General features: G+C 43.7%; 1 protein-coding gene across 1 annotated transcript; it reads right to left on the bottom strand.

Annotated features, from left to right (window-relative positions):
• Positions 1 to 222: 222 nt before the first annotated feature.
• Positions 223 to 20,676, bottom strand: TPRA1 (transmembrane protein adipocyte associated 1). Its single transcript, XM_060239687.1, has 10 exons — positions 20,482 to 20,676; positions 20,225 to 20,357; positions 17,083 to 17,169; positions 16,218 to 16,290; positions 10,865 to 10,944; positions 9,792 to 9,902; positions 8,338 to 8,398; positions 7,826 to 7,928; positions 6,195 to 6,275; positions 223 to 729 (listed from the first exon to the last, which is right to left on the bottom strand). The coding sequence occupies exons 1-10, from the start codon at positions 20,670 to 20,672 to the stop codon at positions 495 to 497; spliced, it is 1,155 nt and encodes a 384-aa protein (XP_060095670.1). The 5' UTR covers positions 20,673 to 20,676; the 3' UTR covers positions 223 to 494.
• Between the last annotated feature and the right edge of the window lie 219 nt (positions 20,677 to 20,895).

A 20,895-nucleotide genomic window follows, 5' to 3' on the forward strand; every position in this document is an offset into this window, starting at 1 on the left:
CCAACTGCCATTGCCAGAGATCAGTCTCATCCTCTCCCAGCTTCTTTTCCAAACAGTGTTCTGCTGGGAGCTTAGTCTGGTCAGGAATAGGAATATTTAGGAAATTAACCCAAGTGGAATATTGAAATCATGTCCGGCTTTATGTTCAACTGAACAGTCAAGAACTCCCAGCTGTATGCACTTTTCATCATCAATAAAAGTCTGTCATCACTCCTAATCATATATATTCAGAATGTTCAAGATGAAAGGTTTAATATTTATGCATTTTGAAACAAAGCTGGTCTAGGTTTTTCTGGCATGAACACGAGAGTCAACTTCTGGGAAGGCCACTGTAGCTGATTTTTCTTCCAAGCTGGATTTCAATATATATATATTTAAAATCCTCAAGGAAAAAGAATAACACATTAAAGAATTCCAAGGGCAAATTTGTGACAAAGCTGAGGGATCCAAGAGAGATGCTTTCTTCAAAAAAAAAAAATGGAACCAGGTTTGCCTTAGGAGTTGATGGCTTTCCAGCGGTCACTGTCAATGCTGTTGATGCTGCCCACATGGTAGGGCATGGAAGCAATATCATCCAGGTATGCTGCAGTATCAATCTGGGTGCTGGAGTAGAAGGTGGAATCCGGACCTTCTTTCTTGGCTACACCATAGGCATGCGGGAGGTGCACATCAACATCCTCAGGTTCATCCACCTGACATTTATAGGAGAAGAGGATCTTTGGCTCAGACCTGGAACCATTAAAAGGAAAAATGTAATTTTTAGGGTGATATACTTTTCTGACCCAGTTCTCAGTGACAAGAATAATTTTGGGAAGAATGCAGCAAAGAGTTATTAAGGGGGGGGGGGGGGGAGTACATCAGTGTTCTTTGACACCAGGTCACATCCATCAGGAGTCAGGTAGAACTAAAGAGGGATCCACCATGACCTGGATAGCTCAGGCTAGCCCAATCTCATCAGAGCTCAGAAGTCAAGTATTTGGATGGAAGACCACCAAGGAGGTCCAGAGTCACTACGCAGAAGCAAGCAATAGCACACCACCTCTGGTCATCTCTTTCCTTGAGAATCTCATGGGGTTGCCATAAGTCAGATGCGACTTGACAGCAACAACAACAAAGATTCATTATATTCTACTACATTTGGAGTTTTTGCTTATCCCTTTGTGGCTCCCTTTCTACCCACCCCTTTGCTATCTTCAGATTGAAGTTTTCCAGATTATACAAACAAGATTTGACTTGTCCTTGTAGGAGCATCACATTTTAAACTGAAACTTGATAAGTGGGGGGAGGGAGGGGAAGGCAGCGGGGGGGGGGGGGCGGGAATGGGGAAGCAATACTGTGAGTTCAAAAGTAGCCTAGAATGAGATTTGCAGATGGGATATCAAACTTTACCAGCATACCGGTATCACAGCAATGAAAGGATCATAAGAGAGCTAAGTGCAATCTGCATGTTCAGAGGAAAAAAACTGCCTCTGCACACTAAATGCTGGGGCAGGGCTGACCCTAGACTGTCTGGCACTCTAGGCAAGGCTAACTTCTGATGCCCCCCCCCCCCCCAGGCACGGATAACATCACCGAGTCACATGGGGGCACCCAATTTGGTGCCTCCAGAAGACAACCACCCCAGGCAATCATTTAGTTTGCCTAGTGGCAGGGACTGCCCTGTGCTGGGAATAGTGGTCACCATCATGCCATCCTTGTGAATGGCTAGAGGCGTCCATCTGGCCTCCACAGTACCACAGGGGCATTATATGTGATCTCTTCTTATGTTCTTAATTTTCAGAAGCCCATTAAAAGCCACATGGGAGGGAAAAGATACCCTATTTCCTCTACAGAAACAGTTTGAGACTCAACATGAAAGGCTTCTGATACCAGTAGTGACTCTGACTGTGAGAGTGCATTTGTGAAGGATTTCAAAACAGCAAGCTGGAAGGCAGGAAAGGATTTCGCTGCCCTTACCTACAAAAGTCTCTTTTTTGCTGACTGTCTCATTTTTGGAACCTTTTTACGCCAATGAGTCTTCCAGAACTGCTTTTAGCACTTGTCATACATTCTCCTCAAAGTAAGTATATAACCAGATAGTTATATCCAAGGCAGTTAACGTTATGTATGGGCTACTTTCTTCACACAAGGAAATGAAGCTCTCAAGATTACCACCACAGAGCCATACATGATACTTGGCTCGTAGAACTCAACTGAGCTTACAGGTATCTAATATGCTCATACATATGCTCAGTTCAGGTGAAGTGAAATGCTTTGGCACCCCATAGATATTTTTCAGTGAAAGAGCAAAGCATGTGTTTAAATCCATACATGGGTCTTCAAAGTGCTTAATTTTGGCTAGATTTGTGCTCTACGCCATTATATTTATTTAAATTAGACTGTGTCTCTCAAGCAATACCAATCTGCAGGATAGAACTGCTTTTGTTTTTGAAAGCAAAACTAAAGGTTACTGAACTCTGCTAGACAACAGCACTATGGTGCCTAACATAAGGAATATGGAAAGCTCAGTCAGAAAGCCATTCAGTCATCCTTATGCAGAGAAGGTTACTGCAATGTACTCTACATTGGCCTGACCTTGAAAAGTGTCCAGAAACTTCAAGTTGGAGCCTTGAGCTGGATAGCCCAGGCAAGCCCAGGCAAGCCCAGTCTTGTTAGATCATGGAAACCAAGCAAGGACAACCCCGGCAAGTACTTGGATGGGAGACCACCAAGAAATACCAGTAGTCAGGAGGACAGGGCAGGTTTTATTCAGTCACCTCTCTGAATATCCTCCAGTACCCAGTAGTGGTCAGTCACCAGAGATCAACACGACTTCCAGGTACACATACACAAAAAACAAAAAAGGAAACCAAGAAAAACAAGAAACTTCAGTTGGTGCAGAATGCTGCAACCAAGATATCGACTGGAGAGGACAACTGAAGAAGGCTGTAGGGACCATATCACTCCAGTCTTGGCCCATCTACACTGGCTCCCAATCTGCTTCTGGTCACAAGTCAAGGTGCTGGTGCAGACCTTTAAAGCCCCATATAGCTTGGGACTGACATACCCGAAGGACTGTCAACTCCCTTACAAACATGCTCAGCTACTATGGTCATCTTCTGAGACTCTTCTCCAGATGCCACTACCTTCTAAGATCAAGCAGGAGGCAACTTAGGGCAGGGCCTTCTCAGTCATGGCACCAGAACTCTTGAACTCTCCCCCAAGATACTTGTCTGTCCTCTCCTGCTGCTGCTGCTGCTTTCCACCAGCTAGTAAGAACTTTTGTCTAGTGTTTCCTCTGTGATTCCTCCTTCTTTCCCTATGTTTTAACTATTGTTTTAATGTTTTTGTATGTGTATTTTAGCTTGGTTTCAATTGCTTTAATGATAATATTTTTGTTTGGATTTTATTACAAACGTTTTTAATCCGTTAGCTTACTTGGTGGCCCTGATGAAGGCAGAATGCCAGATTATAAATTCTGTAAATAAATACATTCCTCACATTTCTATCCTGCCTTTCCCTCCAAGAAGTTCAGGGTGGCATACACAGATGCAGTAACCCTGTTTTTATCACCTATCACCCTGTTTTTATCACCTATGTAAAATAGCCTAGGCTAACAGAAGGAGTAGCTTGCCCATCATCACCCAGTGAGCTTCACAGCCCAAGCAGGGATCTGAACCCAGGTCTCCCCAGACCATATTCTACATTCTAACCACACTACCTCTGTAGTGGTGGGCAGCTGACCCAGGGATTTTTCTCCCTGGGATGACATCCCTCCTCCCTCCAGCCAAGCTGCATCAGAAGCTAGCTCGTGCTAATGCCATGCAGATAGGCAGAGAGTGTGTGTTGAAGCATCTCCAGTGCCTGCAGCCACGCCTGTAGAAACAGTGAAGTGATGATTCCAGTCCTGGCAATTAAAAGTCAACCACTTGCAAGAAATCTTCCGTTACCATGAATAGTTCCCAAAGTGGCCACATGGTGGCATTCCAAGCTCAATAATGATTGAACTAGGAATAACTATTATTATTATTATTATTAGCATCATTGTTGGCATCATTATTAGCATTTTTATGTTGCCTTTTCACCCAATCAGGCACCACAAGGCAGCAAACACAAAACTATTAAAAAAATATAAAATTCAATTAAAATATTAATGACACTAGGAGGACAGCCAAGAAACAGTATTGGAAGGATGCTAGATCTAGGGTGGCCAAACTTGCTAAATGTAACAGCCACATACAATAAATGTCAAATGTTTGAGAGCCGCAAGGGAGGGAAGGATGGAGGCAAAATTGAAAGAAAGGGGGAAAGAAAGCAAATATTTTATCTTGTTTGGTCATTTTTTGACCCTGTGAGCTGCTCTGAGCCTGCCTTTGGTAGGGAGGGAGGGATATAAATTAAATAAATAGATGGGGGAGGGAGGAGGAAGGAACAGATGGAAAGAAAGCAACTTTAAATGCATTCTCCAAGCTGCCGGCTGGATTGGCCTAGAGAAGCAATTTAAAGAGACAAATGCCTTCTCCAAGCCAGCCAACAGGGAGGTGGGGGCTTCGAGAGCCACACGATATGTGTGAAAGAGCCACATGTGGCTCCCGAACTGCAGTTTGGCCATTCCTGTGCTGAATGAAACCAAAAAGTTTTCACCTACTGACGAAAGACACTGATAGAGGGAGACAGAAGAATCTTCCTGGGGAAGGAGTTCCATAGTTTAGGTGCCATAAGGGGGAAGGCCCTTTCTCTGGTCACTACCCATCTGGCCTCAGATGGCAGAGAGAACCAAAGCAGGGCCCCAAAGGAAGACCAGAGTGAGCAGGATGGCTCATATGGGAGGAGGTCCTTAAGGTATGGTGGTCCCAGGCTGTACAAGGCTTTAAGAGTCAGCACCAGCACCCTGAATGGAGCATAGATGCAAACTAGAAGCCAGTGTAGGTGGAACAAGTCTGGAGTGATATAGCCCCTTCAGCCCACTCCAGTCAAGACTCTGGCCCAGCATTCCGTACCAACTGCAGCTTCTGGACAGTCTTCAATGACAGCACTGCAGCAGCCTAATCTAGATACTACCAGGGCTTGTAGTAAGATCTTTTCTGTCAAGGAACAGCTACAGAGGGCTCACCAGCTGATGCAGCCAAAAGACGCCCCCCTGGCCAATGCTACCATCTGTTTATCCAACAGGAGGCCTGGGTCCAGGAGTACCCTCAAGCTATAAACCTCCTCCTTTAGGGGAGTGCAACTCCATCCAGAACAGGGAATTACCCAGTTCTTGGCTCAGATCTGCCTGCCACCAGTAGCACCTCCATTTTGTCAGGATTAAGTTTCAGCTTGTTAACCCTCATCCTTTCCAATACTGTCTCCAGGCACCTGTTCACGGTTTCCACCATCTCCCTGGGATCTGCTGACAGTGCAGGTCAGAGCTGAGTGTCATGTGCATACTGGTGGCAGCTGGGCCCAAATCTCTGGCTTTATGTAGGTGTTGAAAAGCATGGGGGACAAGAAGGAACCTTGGGAGATCTCAAAGGACCGGGGCAGAGCAGTAGTCCCCCAACAGCACACTCTGAAACTTACCCTTGAGGGAGAACCAGGATCATTGCAGAACAGTGCCTCCCCATCCCTGTCCCTCCCTTTGGGGAAAAGAAAGTGGTAAAGAAGGACATTCCTGATGCATATGTTTAGAAAGGAACTCTCCTGCTGAGCATTTTATCTGAACCCTACTGGAAACTTCAAAAGCAAAACATTATCTGCCATAACGCAGGCTTGGTCTCTACAACAATGCTCATCAATCATTCTGTCATTAATCTGGGGGGAAGGGAACTATCAGCAGTTCAGAATATAATGAGACTTTTAAATAGGTATTAAGTAAGAGTCGAATCTTCCTGAATTCCTATGATGAAGTTAAAAGCCATCCCCATTTCATAGATGGAAGAACAGTGTAATTGAATGCAAGTAGAATGTGGGAAAGGGTTAGGAAGCAAGGCCTCTTCATAGGTCGCAGGCCAAACAGCCCACTTCTGCCTCTTCCTGAGGAGGCATGAGGAAACCCCTCTCGCAGAAGGCTTGTAAACCCTCTCTTCATACTTTACTTTATTCGATTTATATCCCGCCCTACCCCACCGAGGTATACTATAATACTATGTTAGAGTGCCAGTGGGAGGTACTCTGCAATGAACTAGCTGTAAGGTAACAACGCATAAAGTAATTTAGAAACCTTGGCCACTTACCCAAAGAAGCTTTTCAGGAACGCCACATAAATGAGAGGAGCAAAGAAGCTGAAGTAGAGGAAGGTCGTGGCATCAACACAGCTGCCAAGAGACAAGAGACAGCTGCTGAGAATCTGATCCTAGCACTCCAAAAAATGCCGCACTGGCTGTGTAACTCACACAACTATGTATTCAGGAAGAGGCTCTATTCCCCAGGAGAGGCAAAACTGAAGAAAAGAGGTTAGCAAGGCAGCATTTTCCCAGGAAACAGATAAACCATGTCTCAGTGAAGGATCTCCTTTCTTCAAAGGCTTACAAGCCTCCAGGGACCCAAGGACAGAACTCACTTCATCACAGAAAGTGCTTTCAGGTGTCACATTTATTCAGAGTTTTGGCATCTTTTTCCTCCCTCCCCAGACAACAGCACCACACAAGGTGGTCTTAGGTTTCTTGCCTCCAGTGAAATATAACACACACAGGTTTCTATCCCACTCAAACACAAAATGAGGTTGGCTGAAAACTTTTATGTTACCCCTAGGCCAAGAGACTCCTGGATGAGACTGATTTAATGGGCTCAGTCATTCAAATGCCACAGTGTTGGTTGCTACTGCTTTGCCACAAAGGGAGGAAAAGCAGATATAGCCCCTAGTCCCAAGAGGCCACTCTAGTGTGTCTTATTTGTTTTCTAAGCTATTAAGACTAAAAGACAAAATGGCTGATACACTGCCTTTTTGGGATACAGAAGTGGGACAACTCCCTTGATCACCTGATTTCCCAGCCTTTCCCTGTTTTATGTTTCAGAGTGAGTTGATGTTTTTTAATTCACACTAACAACATTACATCTACAGGAAAACCATAAGAGGAATCACTCTCCTTATGGAAGGAGGAAAACCAGGGCTTTTTTTGAGCAGGAACTTCTTTGCATATTAGGTTACATCCTGATGCAGCCAATCCTCCAAGAGGATTGGAGGACTCTTCTTACAGGGCTCTTCTTACAGGGCCTATTGTAAGCTGTTGGAGGATTGGCTAAATCATATTGTAGCCAAATATGCAAAGGAGTTCCTACTACAAGAAAAGCCCTGATGAAAACAAATCTACTCATCAGTGGCAATACTTCAGAAGTAACACTGTTTGTCAACCCCCTGACCCACCAGCTATCTTCCCTAAAGCACTCCTCACTGCGTGAGTGTTTGAGCAGTGCTCTGCTGAACCAGCACCAACCAGCCCCTAATCTCTCTGAAGAGTTCAGAAGGAAGAATGGGCAAGAATTATGTCTACAAAGGCAAAGACTAGCCAGAATGATCACCCCCAATTCATTATTAGAAATTGCTACTTCCTTCTGAAGGAGGAAGGAATTGCTGGATAAAGATAACTGTGGATCTCAAGAAAGGAAGCAAAAAGAGAGATGTGTGAGTTGGTGTGATCCAATGGTGAGCAGAACAGAGAGCCAGGCAAGTGCATAGAGCCCACTGTAGCCTGCTTCTATCAAGTTTTGGTGGAGGTGGTCGTGGGGGGAAATCATGACTGCTGTTTCTCAGAAAGACGGTCTGGGATAAACGAGTTTGCAGTGGCTGGGCTTGCTTCTCAACTGGACTCATTTGCAGTAACATGGCAGGAATATAATGGTCTAAATCTATCCCCTAAACACATACCATAATCCTTCTATGATGCCTGCACAGAGGAGAGCACTGCCCAGGCCCTGCACCAGGTTCAACGCAGCAAGGATTCCAGCATAGATGTAGAAACTCTTCCTCGCTGCCAAAACAGAGAAAGACATAGAGGTCAACGTCAGTATAGTGTATCTCCTCTCTGGTGGACAAATCACCTTTGAACGCTGAAGCAGAAGTATTACAAACATGGCTTCCACTGGTGCACACAAGAAACATGCTGAGGGAAACACTTGCCCTGAGATAAGCAGATGGCTGCCTGCACAGCCTGTTACAACCATCACATCCCAGACAAAACAGAGCTCTTTCTAGACCAGGGAATGATAACACTGAAACTATTACAGCTGCCTCTCCCAGCTTTTAAAGAACAGATGTACAGGTTTTGTCTGCAAAACAGAGCAGCTCCCAGACACTGCCCCATAGGCCCAGTCTCCATTTTAATATCTGCAAAGCTAAAAAAAAATTCATAGTACTTTGAAGAGAGGCTCATCACTTACATGGTAGTGAAATACGGTCCTTCAAAGGAGTTTTTGGAAGAATCACCACCAATGAATACACCTATTGAAAAAGAAGGCAACAAGTAAGGGGGGAGGGGCTGGTGGAGTAGGCACAGCTGATTATATGCTAGTCTGCAGTAAGCAAACTGAAAGTGTTTCAAATTCTCATGTCTGGAAATTGAGCACAGCATTGTGGCACAGATACTGAGGTGCTAAGGCTAGAAAGTAACATCCCTTAGACCTGATCTTACTCATGCAAGGGCTAGTTAGGGTGTCTTTGTGATGGAATAAAAGTACTCTCCATATACTGCATTCTTCTGTTTCCCCCTTCCCACATACATACCCACTTTGTTAATCAATGGAATAAAGCACAAGTTGACTGTGACCTAATTCAAATTAAGCCTTGATATAATGCTTTGCTAGTTCCCACAAAAAAAAAAATCCTCTAATGTATGCTCATTCCAAACCTCCTAAGCAACCCAAGAGTGAGTAGGTTCAGGAAAAAAATATTACCAATTACAATAAAAGTTGATCCAGAATTTAAAAGTGTGATACAGCATATGCAGCTGAGTTGTCACAGCTGTTAATACAACTCTCATATTGCATAAATTCACAGGAGACAGAAAGATCACACAGAATTAACCAACTATAATTCTGGTGATGAATGCTATAAAGGTACCCAATGTTTTGCAAAATAAAACCTTGATGATTCTTTTAGTATAGGAGCACCAGGAAATGGCATTCTAGTAGAGTTGGGATCCCACAGCAAACCTTAAGTCAGGGGTACCCAACCTTTTTGAGCCTGCAGGCACATTTGGAATTCTGACATGCTATGATGGGCACAGCAACAAAATGGCTGCCATAAAATGGATGCTGCAGGAGTGGAGCCAGCCACAAAATGATTGCCACAGCTTAACTTCAGTGACACAGTGTAGATCATATATATATATATATATATATATATATATATATATATATATATATATATATATATATACACATTTAAAAAAAACATTTTTTTAAAATCTACACAGATAATCAAATCTCCAATAGTCAAATCAGAAGGCTTTCTGGACAAAAGGCTACCTGGCTCCATCCACTTCCTAAAAACAGCTGACAAATGCCAGAAAAGGTGTTGGCAGGCACCATGGCACCCAAGGGCACCATGTTAGGGAACCCCTGCCTTAACTCATTAACATTTTCTTTATAGCAGACCAGCTCCCAGAAAACTATCACAGCCAGGAAGACTGGTAAAGATTATGGAGATACAAGTCAAGAATTAAAAAAAAAGACCCTGGTTATATCACCCTGGGGTACTGCTGATGTGCTTGTTGTTTATTCAGGTCATTGGGCACTGGGAAACAAGTTAAGTGAAGATAATGAGAAATATTTAGGGGAAAGAACCATCTTGTTTTCCAATGTTGTTCTAGAAGGACAAAACTTCTCAGCCTTACCAGAAAGAAGAAACAGGAGCTTGCAAGCCAGAAGTGTCGCCCACCATGGCCATAGATATTGAAGTCTTCTGCTGAGAGTCTGGCATCTGGGTACTGGATTTCCAGTGTTCCCTGAAAGATTACCACAGAACAATGCAAGTGTGTTTGTGCAGGGAGGGGGTGTTATTATCTAATAATGATCTATCAACACAGAGAAAAAGTTACCACTTTCAGCCTAAGAGACTGTGAAAGAGGCATTTGTCCTTATCGGAAGCCAACTCTTTCCACTTAAATTAACAAGATCCCCCAGACAATTGAGAAATGTCAAAATACATGAAAGCTTCTCAGTGCTGAAACTGGAGGGAAGAGGATTTGGCACTAGAGTTAGTTACTAGATGGGGAAAGAGGGAGGGACTGTGACAATGGAAGAGCCTCTGCTTTGCATGCAAAAGGCCCCAGGTTCAATCCCCCGCATCTCCAGTTAAAAAGATCAAGCAGCAGGTGATGTGAAAAACATCTGCTTGAGGCCCTGGAGAGCTACTGCCAGTCTGAGCAGACAATGCTATCATAGGTGGGCCTAGGATCTAATTCAGTATCAAACAGTTTCATGCGCATGACAGGAATGTAGCATCACAGCTGGGATTTGCAGCACTGATAAAGCAAGAGTTTGGCCATTTGATCTTCAACAGGAATTTCTCTTCCTATCACATTGCAGCTTACTGTGTCTGTTTCGGATACCTGGATGGGGCTCAGTAACACAGCTGTTAATACTAATGCTGCACCAGCCAAGACCAATGCTGGATGCAGATACTATAGAAAAGAAAAACATGTCTAAAGCATAAAGTCATTTGCTGTTTGGGACCGAAATGATATACCGAGCTGCTGAAGTGAGCCAGACCCGCTTGCAGAGAGTCATTTTTCATCTAGCAGGGCTTCAGCAATGATCGGCTTGCTTTGCACTAGATAAATGCTCTGCCCTGGTCTAGCAAGGACGGACAAGACACACCTCAAGCTGTGCCTTTCCTTTCTCTCTGTTCCGCTTCTCTTCAGTGTGCAAGTCAGGTGCTTTTGCTTCACCCATCTCTCACGCTTACCTGAGTGACAGAGTAGGCCAGTGACAGAACAGTGGTGATGGCTAAAACACGCTTGACGCTGGATTTGCTCTCCAAATGACCTAAATAAACAACAAGCACATCATGAATCACCCCCCTGGCATGCTTTATACTAGGCTTGCATCAGATAATACCTGTTCCTCCCACTGTTCTAGAGTTCACATACTTTTCACCCCAAAAGCTACTCTCGCTGTCAGGTCAGTGTACATAAAGCTGCACTGCTTCAATCTTATAAAACAAAGAATAACTTTTCCTTTTGTACTGATCCCAATCAAACTGGGCCCTTTTAACGTGTGGCTTATGAATACTATAAAGCCAGGGGGGAAGGGAGAGTGCTGTTGTCTTCTTGCCCTGTTTGTGGCCTTCCAAAATGCATTCAGCTGGCTGCCTTTAGAAAATGGATGCTGGATTAGATGAACCCTTAGAAGAGAATGGAAGCTACCGAGGGAGGTGGTGAGCTCCCCCTCACTGGCAATCCTTAAGCAGCGGCTGGACAAACACTTGACAGGGATGCTCTAGGCTGCTCCTGCATTGAGCAGGGGGTTGGACTACATGGTCTGAATGGCCCCTTCCAACCCTCTGATTCTATGATTCTAAGACTCTTCTTCAGACAAGCCAGTGGTGTAGCAGTCAGAATATTGGACCAGGACTAGGGAGACTTGGGTTTAAATCCCCACTCAGCTATGAAGTTCACTGGCTGACCTTTCGTCCAGCCACACACTCTTCCAATTTAATCTGCCACGCAGGGTTGTTGCATGAATAGAATGGAGAAGCAGTGAACTGTGTACTCTGCCCTGAGCTTCTTGGAAGAGGGTGAGCTAAAAAAAAGAGAGAGCATGCTCTCTGTTATGCTGCTTTGTTGATTTCCTGCCATTTAGGGCAGCAGTAGGGACCAAGCTCCCAAAACTTGGACCGAATCTCTTATTACCTCCACAGCACCATGTAATTCAAGGCATCATTCATCCATCTACATCAACTTGGAAAAGGGCTGATCTATGCAGTTCTGGAACCCATACAGATATACTCTGCATATTAAAAAAGCCTCCAAGAAAGTCTCTCCTCATGTCGCTGCAAGCCTGGAGAACATGCAATGACCTAGTAAGCCTGAGTTTGCTGTCCTATGCAAACTGTACCTTCATGAGCAGAAGAGGCCAAATGCTACAGATGAAACTTCTGCCAAGCAGGCTGTACACCTCACCAATCTTGTCCTTTACTCTTCCTAAAGAGTCTCAGGCAGGCACAGGGGAAGAAATGTCCAGGCGGTGCAAGGAACACAGGGGCCGTTTTCGTACTAGCGTTTACTCCAGCGTAGCACCCCATTTACCTCCGGATCTTTTCCTGGTTTTCGCACCTGTTGCTCCGGCGCTGTGGTTTGCTCCGGTGCTGCAGGGGTTTCACGCCGGAGTATCTTGATCCACCTGCTTCCAGAGTTTTTGAAAACCTCCGGATCCACTCCGCGGAGTTTGCTGTGGGAAATCCATCCACGCCGGATCGACTGCTTTGTGGGCGTCACCCTCTCCCTTTCCGTCCTCCCACCTCATCCACCCCCTTGGCCAATCATCAGCCGTTCACGGCGCTTCCCAAAAGTGCCCGCACGGCCATTTTTTTTTTAAACTTCATATTTCTTGCGTAATAGCGATATTATTGCTTTTCCGCTGTTGCGTTATTTCGTTAGTTCGTTAGGTCCCCGTTGCAGCTGCAAGCGCCAGCCGGGGAGGGGGAAGAGCGCGGAGGAAATCCCAGCTTCGCCACCCGGGAGGGAGCGAGGCTGGGAAGGGAAGAACCTGCCACACACACACACACTAGTGCTGGGAGGCTTAAATGTAAAAGCTTTCTCCAGTTTGAACAACGTGTAGTGTATCGCCATAACCATTTCATTATAACGCAACCATTTCATTATGGCGCAACCATTTCGTTAGTTCGTTAGGTCCCCGTTGCAGCTGCAAGCGCCAGCCGGGGAGGGGGAAGAGCGCGGAGGAAATCCCAGCTTCGCCACCCGGGAGGGAGCGAGGCTGGGAAGGGAAGAACCTGCCACACACACACTAGTGCTGGGAGGCTTAAATGTAAAAGCTTTCTCCAGTTTGAACAACGTGTAGTGTGTCGCAAATAACCATTTCATTATGGCGCAACCATTTCGTTATAACGAAATAGCGTTAGTCCACGCAGCCAGCGGAGGCGACTGGGGACACCCAGACGACTCCGCGGAGCGCGCTGAGCACCCGCCAATCACCATCAGTGGCGGGAAGTTGACATCCAGATTCTCCACTGTGAATGCTTCTGTTAACACATAAAGGGCTGTGGAGGATGCTACAGCTGCAGCCAATCCATAAGCAGAAGCGGCACATGTGACGTTGTTGTTACGTTGTTACGTAGTTACGCAACCAGACTTGCGCTTAAAAAAAAAATGATTGACAGGGCATCGAACTCAAGTCGATGCTAGTGCGAAAACGATTTGAGCCGGGGCTTCATGGAAAGCGACTCCACTAAAGAGGCAATGTGCGAAAACGAGAAAAATGATCCGGACATAATTGCGCCGCGGAATAAGGGGAGCAAACGCTAAGTGCGAAAACGACCAGGGACTCCACCTGACACAGCATTCCACTGTCAAATCCCCTCATGTACTGGCCTTGCATTGTCCATTTCCCTGCCCCAATCTACAGAACTAGCTGCCTCTGGCAAGGTCAGAAAGACTGGTGATGTAACCATGTGAGGGTTGCAGATCCACACACCCAGGAACAAAAGGCAGACACTTTTTCTGGTCTCTATTCCAGTAGCCCATTCCAATCTCTGGAGAAATCATTCCTGTACAGTGACCCCTGAACAGGACCAGCTACACAGGTCAGTGGACTGGAGAGAGGAAAGCCAAAGGGTTGGACACCTTTCCTTAGGGCACCTGTGCTTGCAGAAGAGGAAGGAGGAACGAGTTCACCCCTTTGTCCTACCTCATGCCCAGTGGTGGACTGGGTCTAAAAATATTGGTTTCTGTTTTATAATTTTTACTGATTTTAACTACAAAAAGAAGCACAAGCATAAATACATTAGAGAGGGGAAGGGTGTATACAGAATGGGAAAAACAGAAACAAAGAAGAATACAAATATATCAGTTATGATTCTACCTCCAAATAAAATACCCAATTCTTTCTACCTGCGAGTATGAAGTTCTCCATATATTTTACCATCTTTATCTTTCATTATAATTTTTTTTACTGAACTATTACTTGACATACAAGTCTAAATTCTTCTTCAACACATATAAATATAAAAAAGTCAGAGCAGTCTCAACACAAAACTGGCTGGCTGAGCTTAACCATATTGAAAGCACAGATTAACTTATTAGTTTAACAATATCATCATTAAAATAAGCATATAAAATTCATATCTTTATCCTTAACAAGCTAAAAAAAATACAACATTGTAATTTGTCTATCTCAGTATAGACAGTTTCTCCAGACAAGAGTACTAAAAGCGGATCTGCCAGATTACAAAGTAATTGTGCTGTCTGCTTTCTTAACAATTGATCCAAATTAACTATTTATTTATATAACATTTTGAAGACCTTTCTTCCTTAAAATTCTTCTCAAAACTTTTCCATCCTTTAACTCTTATATCCCTATTGTTCTAGGAAAAGCAACTTAATATAACCCAAAAATCTCACTTGACCTTTAAAAATCACATATCAGTTCTTATTAAAGAGTTCCATATCCAATTACCCACAGAGAGAGAGAGAGAGAGAGAATTCAAAAACCCTTCTTCCTAAAAAATTCTATATCCTGATTTATGGCTAAGATGCACCTTCTCTCTCCTTAATACAATCTAAGACAAATATCTTTATCCTTAGCAAGCTAAAAATAGAACACAATAATTTATCTATCTCATTATAGACAATTTCTTCAGACAAACATACTAAAAGCAGATCTACCAAATTACAAAATAATTGTGCAGTCTACCTTCTTAACAATTGATCCAAATTAACTATTTATTTATATAACATTTTTGTAAAACTTTTCCATCTTTAAAATCTCACTTACCCTTTTGAAATCACATATCAGTTCTTATTTAAAAATTCCGTATCTAACTGCCCACAGTGGGAACAACAATTCAAAAATCTTTCTTCCTCAAAGATTTCCAAATCTTAGTTTTACTCCTTAATTCAACAACATTCAAAATACGGACTAGTTTGTTAGTTTAACAATAGCATCATTATAATAAGCATAAGAAACAAATATCTTTATCTATTAAAAGCAAATTTACCAGATTACAAAATAATTATATTGTCTGCCTTCTTAAAAGTTAATCTGTTAACTATTTTTACATAAAATTATTTTCAAAATTTTTCAGTCCTTTAGCTTTTATATCCATATTACTCTAGGAGAAACAACTTATTATAGCCCAAAAATCTCACTTAGCCTTTTAAAATCGCATATCAGTTCTTATTACAAGTTCCATATCTGACTATCTACGGAGAGCTAGTTCAAAAACTCTTCTTCCTGAAAAATTTCCACATCATGTTTTTTTGTTAAGATGCACCTTCTTTCTCCTTAATGCAGTCAACCCTCTCAGTAAAAGTAGGAAGAATTCCACAGTCTTTGTTCCTCTCGACATAACTTCAATCAGTCTCGATTTCTGGTCTCTCTATTTAACTGCGCCATAGGGTTCCATTTTGGTTTTCTTTGGACATATGGACATATGAAGCTGCCTTATACTGAATCAGACCCTTGGTCCATCAAAGTCAGTATTGTCTACTCAGACTGGCAGCGGCTCTCCAGGGTCTCAAGCTGAGGTTTTCCACACCTATTTGCCTGGACCCTTTTTTGGAGATGCCAGGGATTGAACCTGGAACCTACTGCTTACCAAGCAGATGCTCTACCACTGAGCCACCGTCCCATCCCTCTTTTGTTCGTTTCCCAGCGGATCACTCTCCCTTTTTCACTATGACAGCTCCTGGTTGGAAGCTGGAAAAATGGTTCTCCCATCCCAATAACAGAAAAGTTGTCTTTAGGAAATGTTTTTGGGTTCTCTCCAACAGACAGACAGCTGATGTGTCTTTAAAGCTCTGACCGGTAGGAAAGAAAATGAAAACTGTATGTGCACAAAAGTCCTCTCTCCACACTGAAAGATGTAGCAAAAGTCTTGCGGCGCTCTGCACACAGAAAGCAGATGGAGAGGCAAAGAAGAAACAGGAGTTTTTCCTCCCCAGGAGTCTGGGCTTAACATGCTGAAGTCCTACTTGTGCTCAATAGGACTGGCTCTTTTGCTCAAAAACAAGGAATATTTATCGGCTTCCACCTATTTTTCCAAGAAAGTGTACCAAGAAGCACTGTGTAGAAAATCTTACCAAATGCCAAGCCAAGGATGACCATGCTCAGCTCAATGGCCAGAAGGAAGAATCTTGTGATTTCCCATAGGATCTAGAGAAGACAATACAAGAGATGCATACTCAGAAATAGGACCTAAGGGGAAGCTTTCACAGGGACATTTCACCTTTCTTCTAAGGAAACTCTGTAGACAAAGGAAGTCCTTCCAAACACTTTCCTCATTGGTTAAATGCAAAACACATTTTCAGAACTGGTTACACAATGTGTTGCGTATTCTGCAATTCTATTTGCTGGGATATACAAAATCTTCTCAGTTGTGTTGTTTAAAATCAAGTCCATATCTCTTCAGAGATCAACTTGCAAGTGTGAAAACAATGCCTTGTACAGCTGCAAGAGGGGGGAGGAGGAGGAGCACACGTGCAAGAGAGAACATGGGATTTTCAAACGTATATGGGTAGAGCTTCAATGCCTTGCACAGCTTTTTGACCTTCCTCCAAGGCAAGGCAGGGGGGAAAAATTACACTGATCCACAGCACTTCCACATCCCAGAATCCAGTATGTCACAGAATCAGGATTCCTTTCATCATACTTCTGAAAATTGTTTTCAAGCACACAGCATACTCAGCCCAGTTTGCACAGCAAGAAGTACTTGGCCCCACAAGCACAGACAGAACACAATCACCAAGGAGAACACAGCAGAAGCAACTGCTTCCCCATGTTACAATGATCCCATTTTACCTTTGTTCCTAATCATTCCCAAAATGCTTTGCTTTGAAAGACTACAGATGGCATCTTTGAAAGATTACTGCCTGCCATATTTGCAAATATAGACCCTTGAAGCCATCCACAGCATTTTAGTTCCACTGTGTAATACCCTCAATTCACCTTATCAGTAACTGTGGCAGCAGTCGAGGCGCTGACTGTCATGGAGACAACAGCTCGAGCAATCCCAACCACAGCTACCACAAACACCTAGAAGAGAAAACAAAAAACAAAAACAGGGGATGAAGGAAGAGCATGCTCAGCTATTTAGCATCATTGCTATTGAATATTCTGTAAGTGCCCATCTTTTGTAACTGGTTTGCAGTCTACTGAAATTGATGTACACACCACATGACAACAATCAAATCAGGAGTAGCTCCACTACTCAGTTGTTTGGGGAGGCAAGGAAGAAAGTAAAGGGTGGAGGGAAGAAAACCCTCAGAAGATCAACTCAAAAGACTTCAGATCAAAGACTGCTGCTGGGTGATAAGCTAAGTCACTACATAAACGGGAAAGAACTTTTATGACTTCTGCTTACTACTTTCTCTTTAGCATGTTTTATATAAAGAAGAAAGGTATTCATTCAAGTCTTAACCCCCTCTTTAATTGCTAGAGAGAAGGACACTCCTTGTTCTTTCATTACCTTTGGGGAACAGGTAAGTGCTCATACGGGTGAAGTTCTTCATTAAGTATCAGGGCTCATGACCGTCATAGCTCTTTACAGTTGAATCGCAAAAGGCAACTGTAACATGGGTCAATATACCACATGCCAAGTACACTAACTAGATACCTAGCCACAAACTAAAGTGTAATAATGTGTGAACGTGCAATAAAACTTTAAGAGATTTTGTTTTGACTACTGGCACACAGTTTTTCCTAACATTTTTTTCTGGTATCATTCTCAGTCAGGACAGTATGGGTCACGTTGTGCACTTCTGACCAAGTGTTCTACCTTATGGGGTTTTGGCTGTCTGGGTTGTCCAGCACCACTGAGGAGGAGCACATAAGGTGATGCCAGGCAGTGCTCCTGACAGGTCTTATTTGCCTTACAAAAGGTTAGTGTTCCTTTCCATAACATTCAAGAGCAGAACATAGTTAAGACCCTAAATGGCCCAGTGGTAAGGGCACCTGAAAGACAGTCTCCGCCTGTACTATCCATCCTGCCAGTTAAGATCTGCCACTCAAGCCTTGCTTTCTGTGCCCCCGCCTTCAGAGGTGGAATGTCATTTCCCTTGAGGCCCATCTGGTCCCTACCATATTGTCTTTTAGGCACCAGGTTAAAATATTTATTTTTACTCAGGTTTTTAATTGAGGAGTTTTGTGTTTTCAGCTATTTTATGGTCTGGGAGGTCAATTTTATTTCTAAGCCATACCATAGATGTTTTCTTAAACAAATACAAAGAAATAAATGTTCAAAGTCCTAGGAGGCCATATCCTCAGAACTGCCTTTCCCCATATGTTCTTTGCAGGGCATTGTGCTCAATCGATAAACATCGTCTGGTTGTCCCCAGTCCCAAAGACGTCTGACAGGCCTTGACTAGGGCCAGGGCTTTTTCTGTCCTGGCCCCAGCATGGTGGAACAAGCTCCCTTTTGGGATCAGGGCCCTGAGGGATTTGTTACAATTCCACAGGGCCTGCAAGATGGAGCTTTTTGGATGAGGCAGCGGACATCCAAATCTATCTCAGCCTCCCTTACTGACAACACTGGCCACATGGAACCAGCCCAAACTGAGCATCGTTGTCTAGCCAAATCCACCCTGACTGTGTTTGCTTTTGTGTTTTATCAGAAATATGTTTTTTTAATGATCTAAATTTTATTGTTATTGACTTGACTTGTAACCTACTCTGAGCCTGCTTATGGGGAGGGCAGGGTAGAAAGCCAACTAACTAAATAAGTTGTGAAAAATAATTTGCATTACTTTGGTGTGGAATTTGTTTTAAGAATATAGTCTACAGAGCTCTACATTTGACATTTTAAAACATGAATATTCCTAGCCTCCTTTCTCCTGTGGTCACATGTATATCCATCCTGTGGCACACAAACAGAATTTCTTTCTCTTCAAAGGTGAGCTCTGCCTAGTGGATCTCTCTGTGATGCATACAGTAATCCTACTTTCTTATGCATTAAAGAGCCGGGGCTAACTGTAAGACCACTCCCACAAGAAGTGACTAGGCGGCTGCTGCATTTAACAGTGCTAAGCAAAGGTTTCAGAAACACAGACAGGGCTTTGACACCATCAAGAGAGTCCTCCTTATCCTGTCTAGAAACAGTAAATGAGGGGTTTCAACAGCAAAGGGAAGAAGTCATTCATAGATATCGTCTGTTATAGTAGTCCCACAACTGCTCTCTCCACACATCCTGTTTTCACCTCTAACGCAGCATCAGGAGGAAAAAATCTGCTTCCCTTCCAAGATAAGGCTTCAGCAAACAGCAGTAGCTTTTGTGCTGCCAAGAGTGTTTTCATACTATAGAGTGAATCCACACTAACTCTGAGCTCCACCCCCAGTGGTGGGTGACTGACTCTTTTGCAGCAGATGCATATATAAAGGAAGACAAACTTACTGACCATCTTTAAATCTAAGATAGCATCTCTTTATAAAATGCAAGGAGTGTCAATGGCTACAGACAAGAACCAACACAGAGCCAGCCACAGTCCTCCATTTTGCAAGTGAGAAATTTCATTAAATTGGGATTCCTGAAGTATGGAATTGGCTTTCTCACATAATGAGATGAAGACTCAGCCTGAGAAGCACAAGATCTGAGGGTATACCAAGGGGGGGGGGGAGTTCCTGAGGTGCCACAGTGTAGCTGACAGGCTGTAGTGAGGTAGGCAGTGATGATGGGTTGCTACTGCTTGGCATGGGACTTGGTTAGGCCACATAGAGGGAGGGAACTGTTGGTGCTGGGCCAGAGGAGTCCCCACTGGTAGTGAACTCCACAGTTTTTATGTTGTCTAAGGCCTGATGATTGCACCGTTCATCACATTTTGGCCCCCATGAGCCTAGAACCAATTTCATCTGGATTCAGAAATAGACATCTATGAAAAGTTCACCACTGACAAAGGTCCACCAAGTATCAAGCTGCTTTGAGGATCACAGAGACCCCAACAGAACAGTTCTAGACAGAACAGTTTGTCTGGGAGCACCACTAGGTCAGGCCAAGGTTCTGCTATGCAAAACCAAACTAGAAGAGTTTCAGAAAATCACAAGATTTCTTCAACATCAGTGTGCCAATATATGCCACACAAAGTAAGAATGTACTCACCAGTATGTAGAAGGTAGTGAAGATTGGACTGGATGTAGCATGGATTTTGGCCCTGGCAGAGGGCAGCTTCCAGAGGAGAAATGCAAAGAAAAGGACATTGGGAACTAGCAGCAAAAGATCCCAGTAACGGACCCTAGAGAGAGGGAAAAGAGACCAGAATTGTTTTTCTGAAATGCATCTGTCCCAGCTCTGGCCATCCAGAGACCTAGAATTCCTACTTGGAAGACAAAAGGCTCTTCCACTTAACTGTGTCTTACCTGGTTGTTCCGATATCTTCATACAACAACAACAAGCACTTGTGTGGGGCAGTAATGTTGGTGTCATTAAAAATCTGCACAGTTGTCAAGGGTGCAGAAGTCACATTGTCCAATGCAGTTACTAATGTGGTGGCAGGTGGCGGAGAGGTGTGGTTGTCATATGTGGGGAACGTCACCGTTGATTTCATCATGCCACCATCCTGAAAGAGATGGAAAAAGCAGTGTCATCAGGCTACAGATCCACAATGCCCTGGTTGAACCCTGTACTACTAACATAACAATTGTTCTGGGATCCACAACAGTGATCAGTCAAGTTAACAGCATGTGTGTGGATTAAGTGCAGTTCTGTTCTCAGATGACCAAGTAACAGCACCTTGCTCAGAATGTTTCCCCCACAATTGCCACACAGGTTTA

This window comes from Heteronotia binoei, chromosome 5, assembly GCF_032191835.1.
Source record: "Heteronotia binoei isolate CCM8104 ecotype False Entrance Well chromosome 5, APGP_CSIRO_Hbin_v1, whole genome shotgun sequence".
In the NCBI taxonomy this organism is placed as follows: Eukaryota; Metazoa; Chordata; class Lepidosauria; order Squamata; family Gekkonidae; genus Heteronotia; species Heteronotia binoei.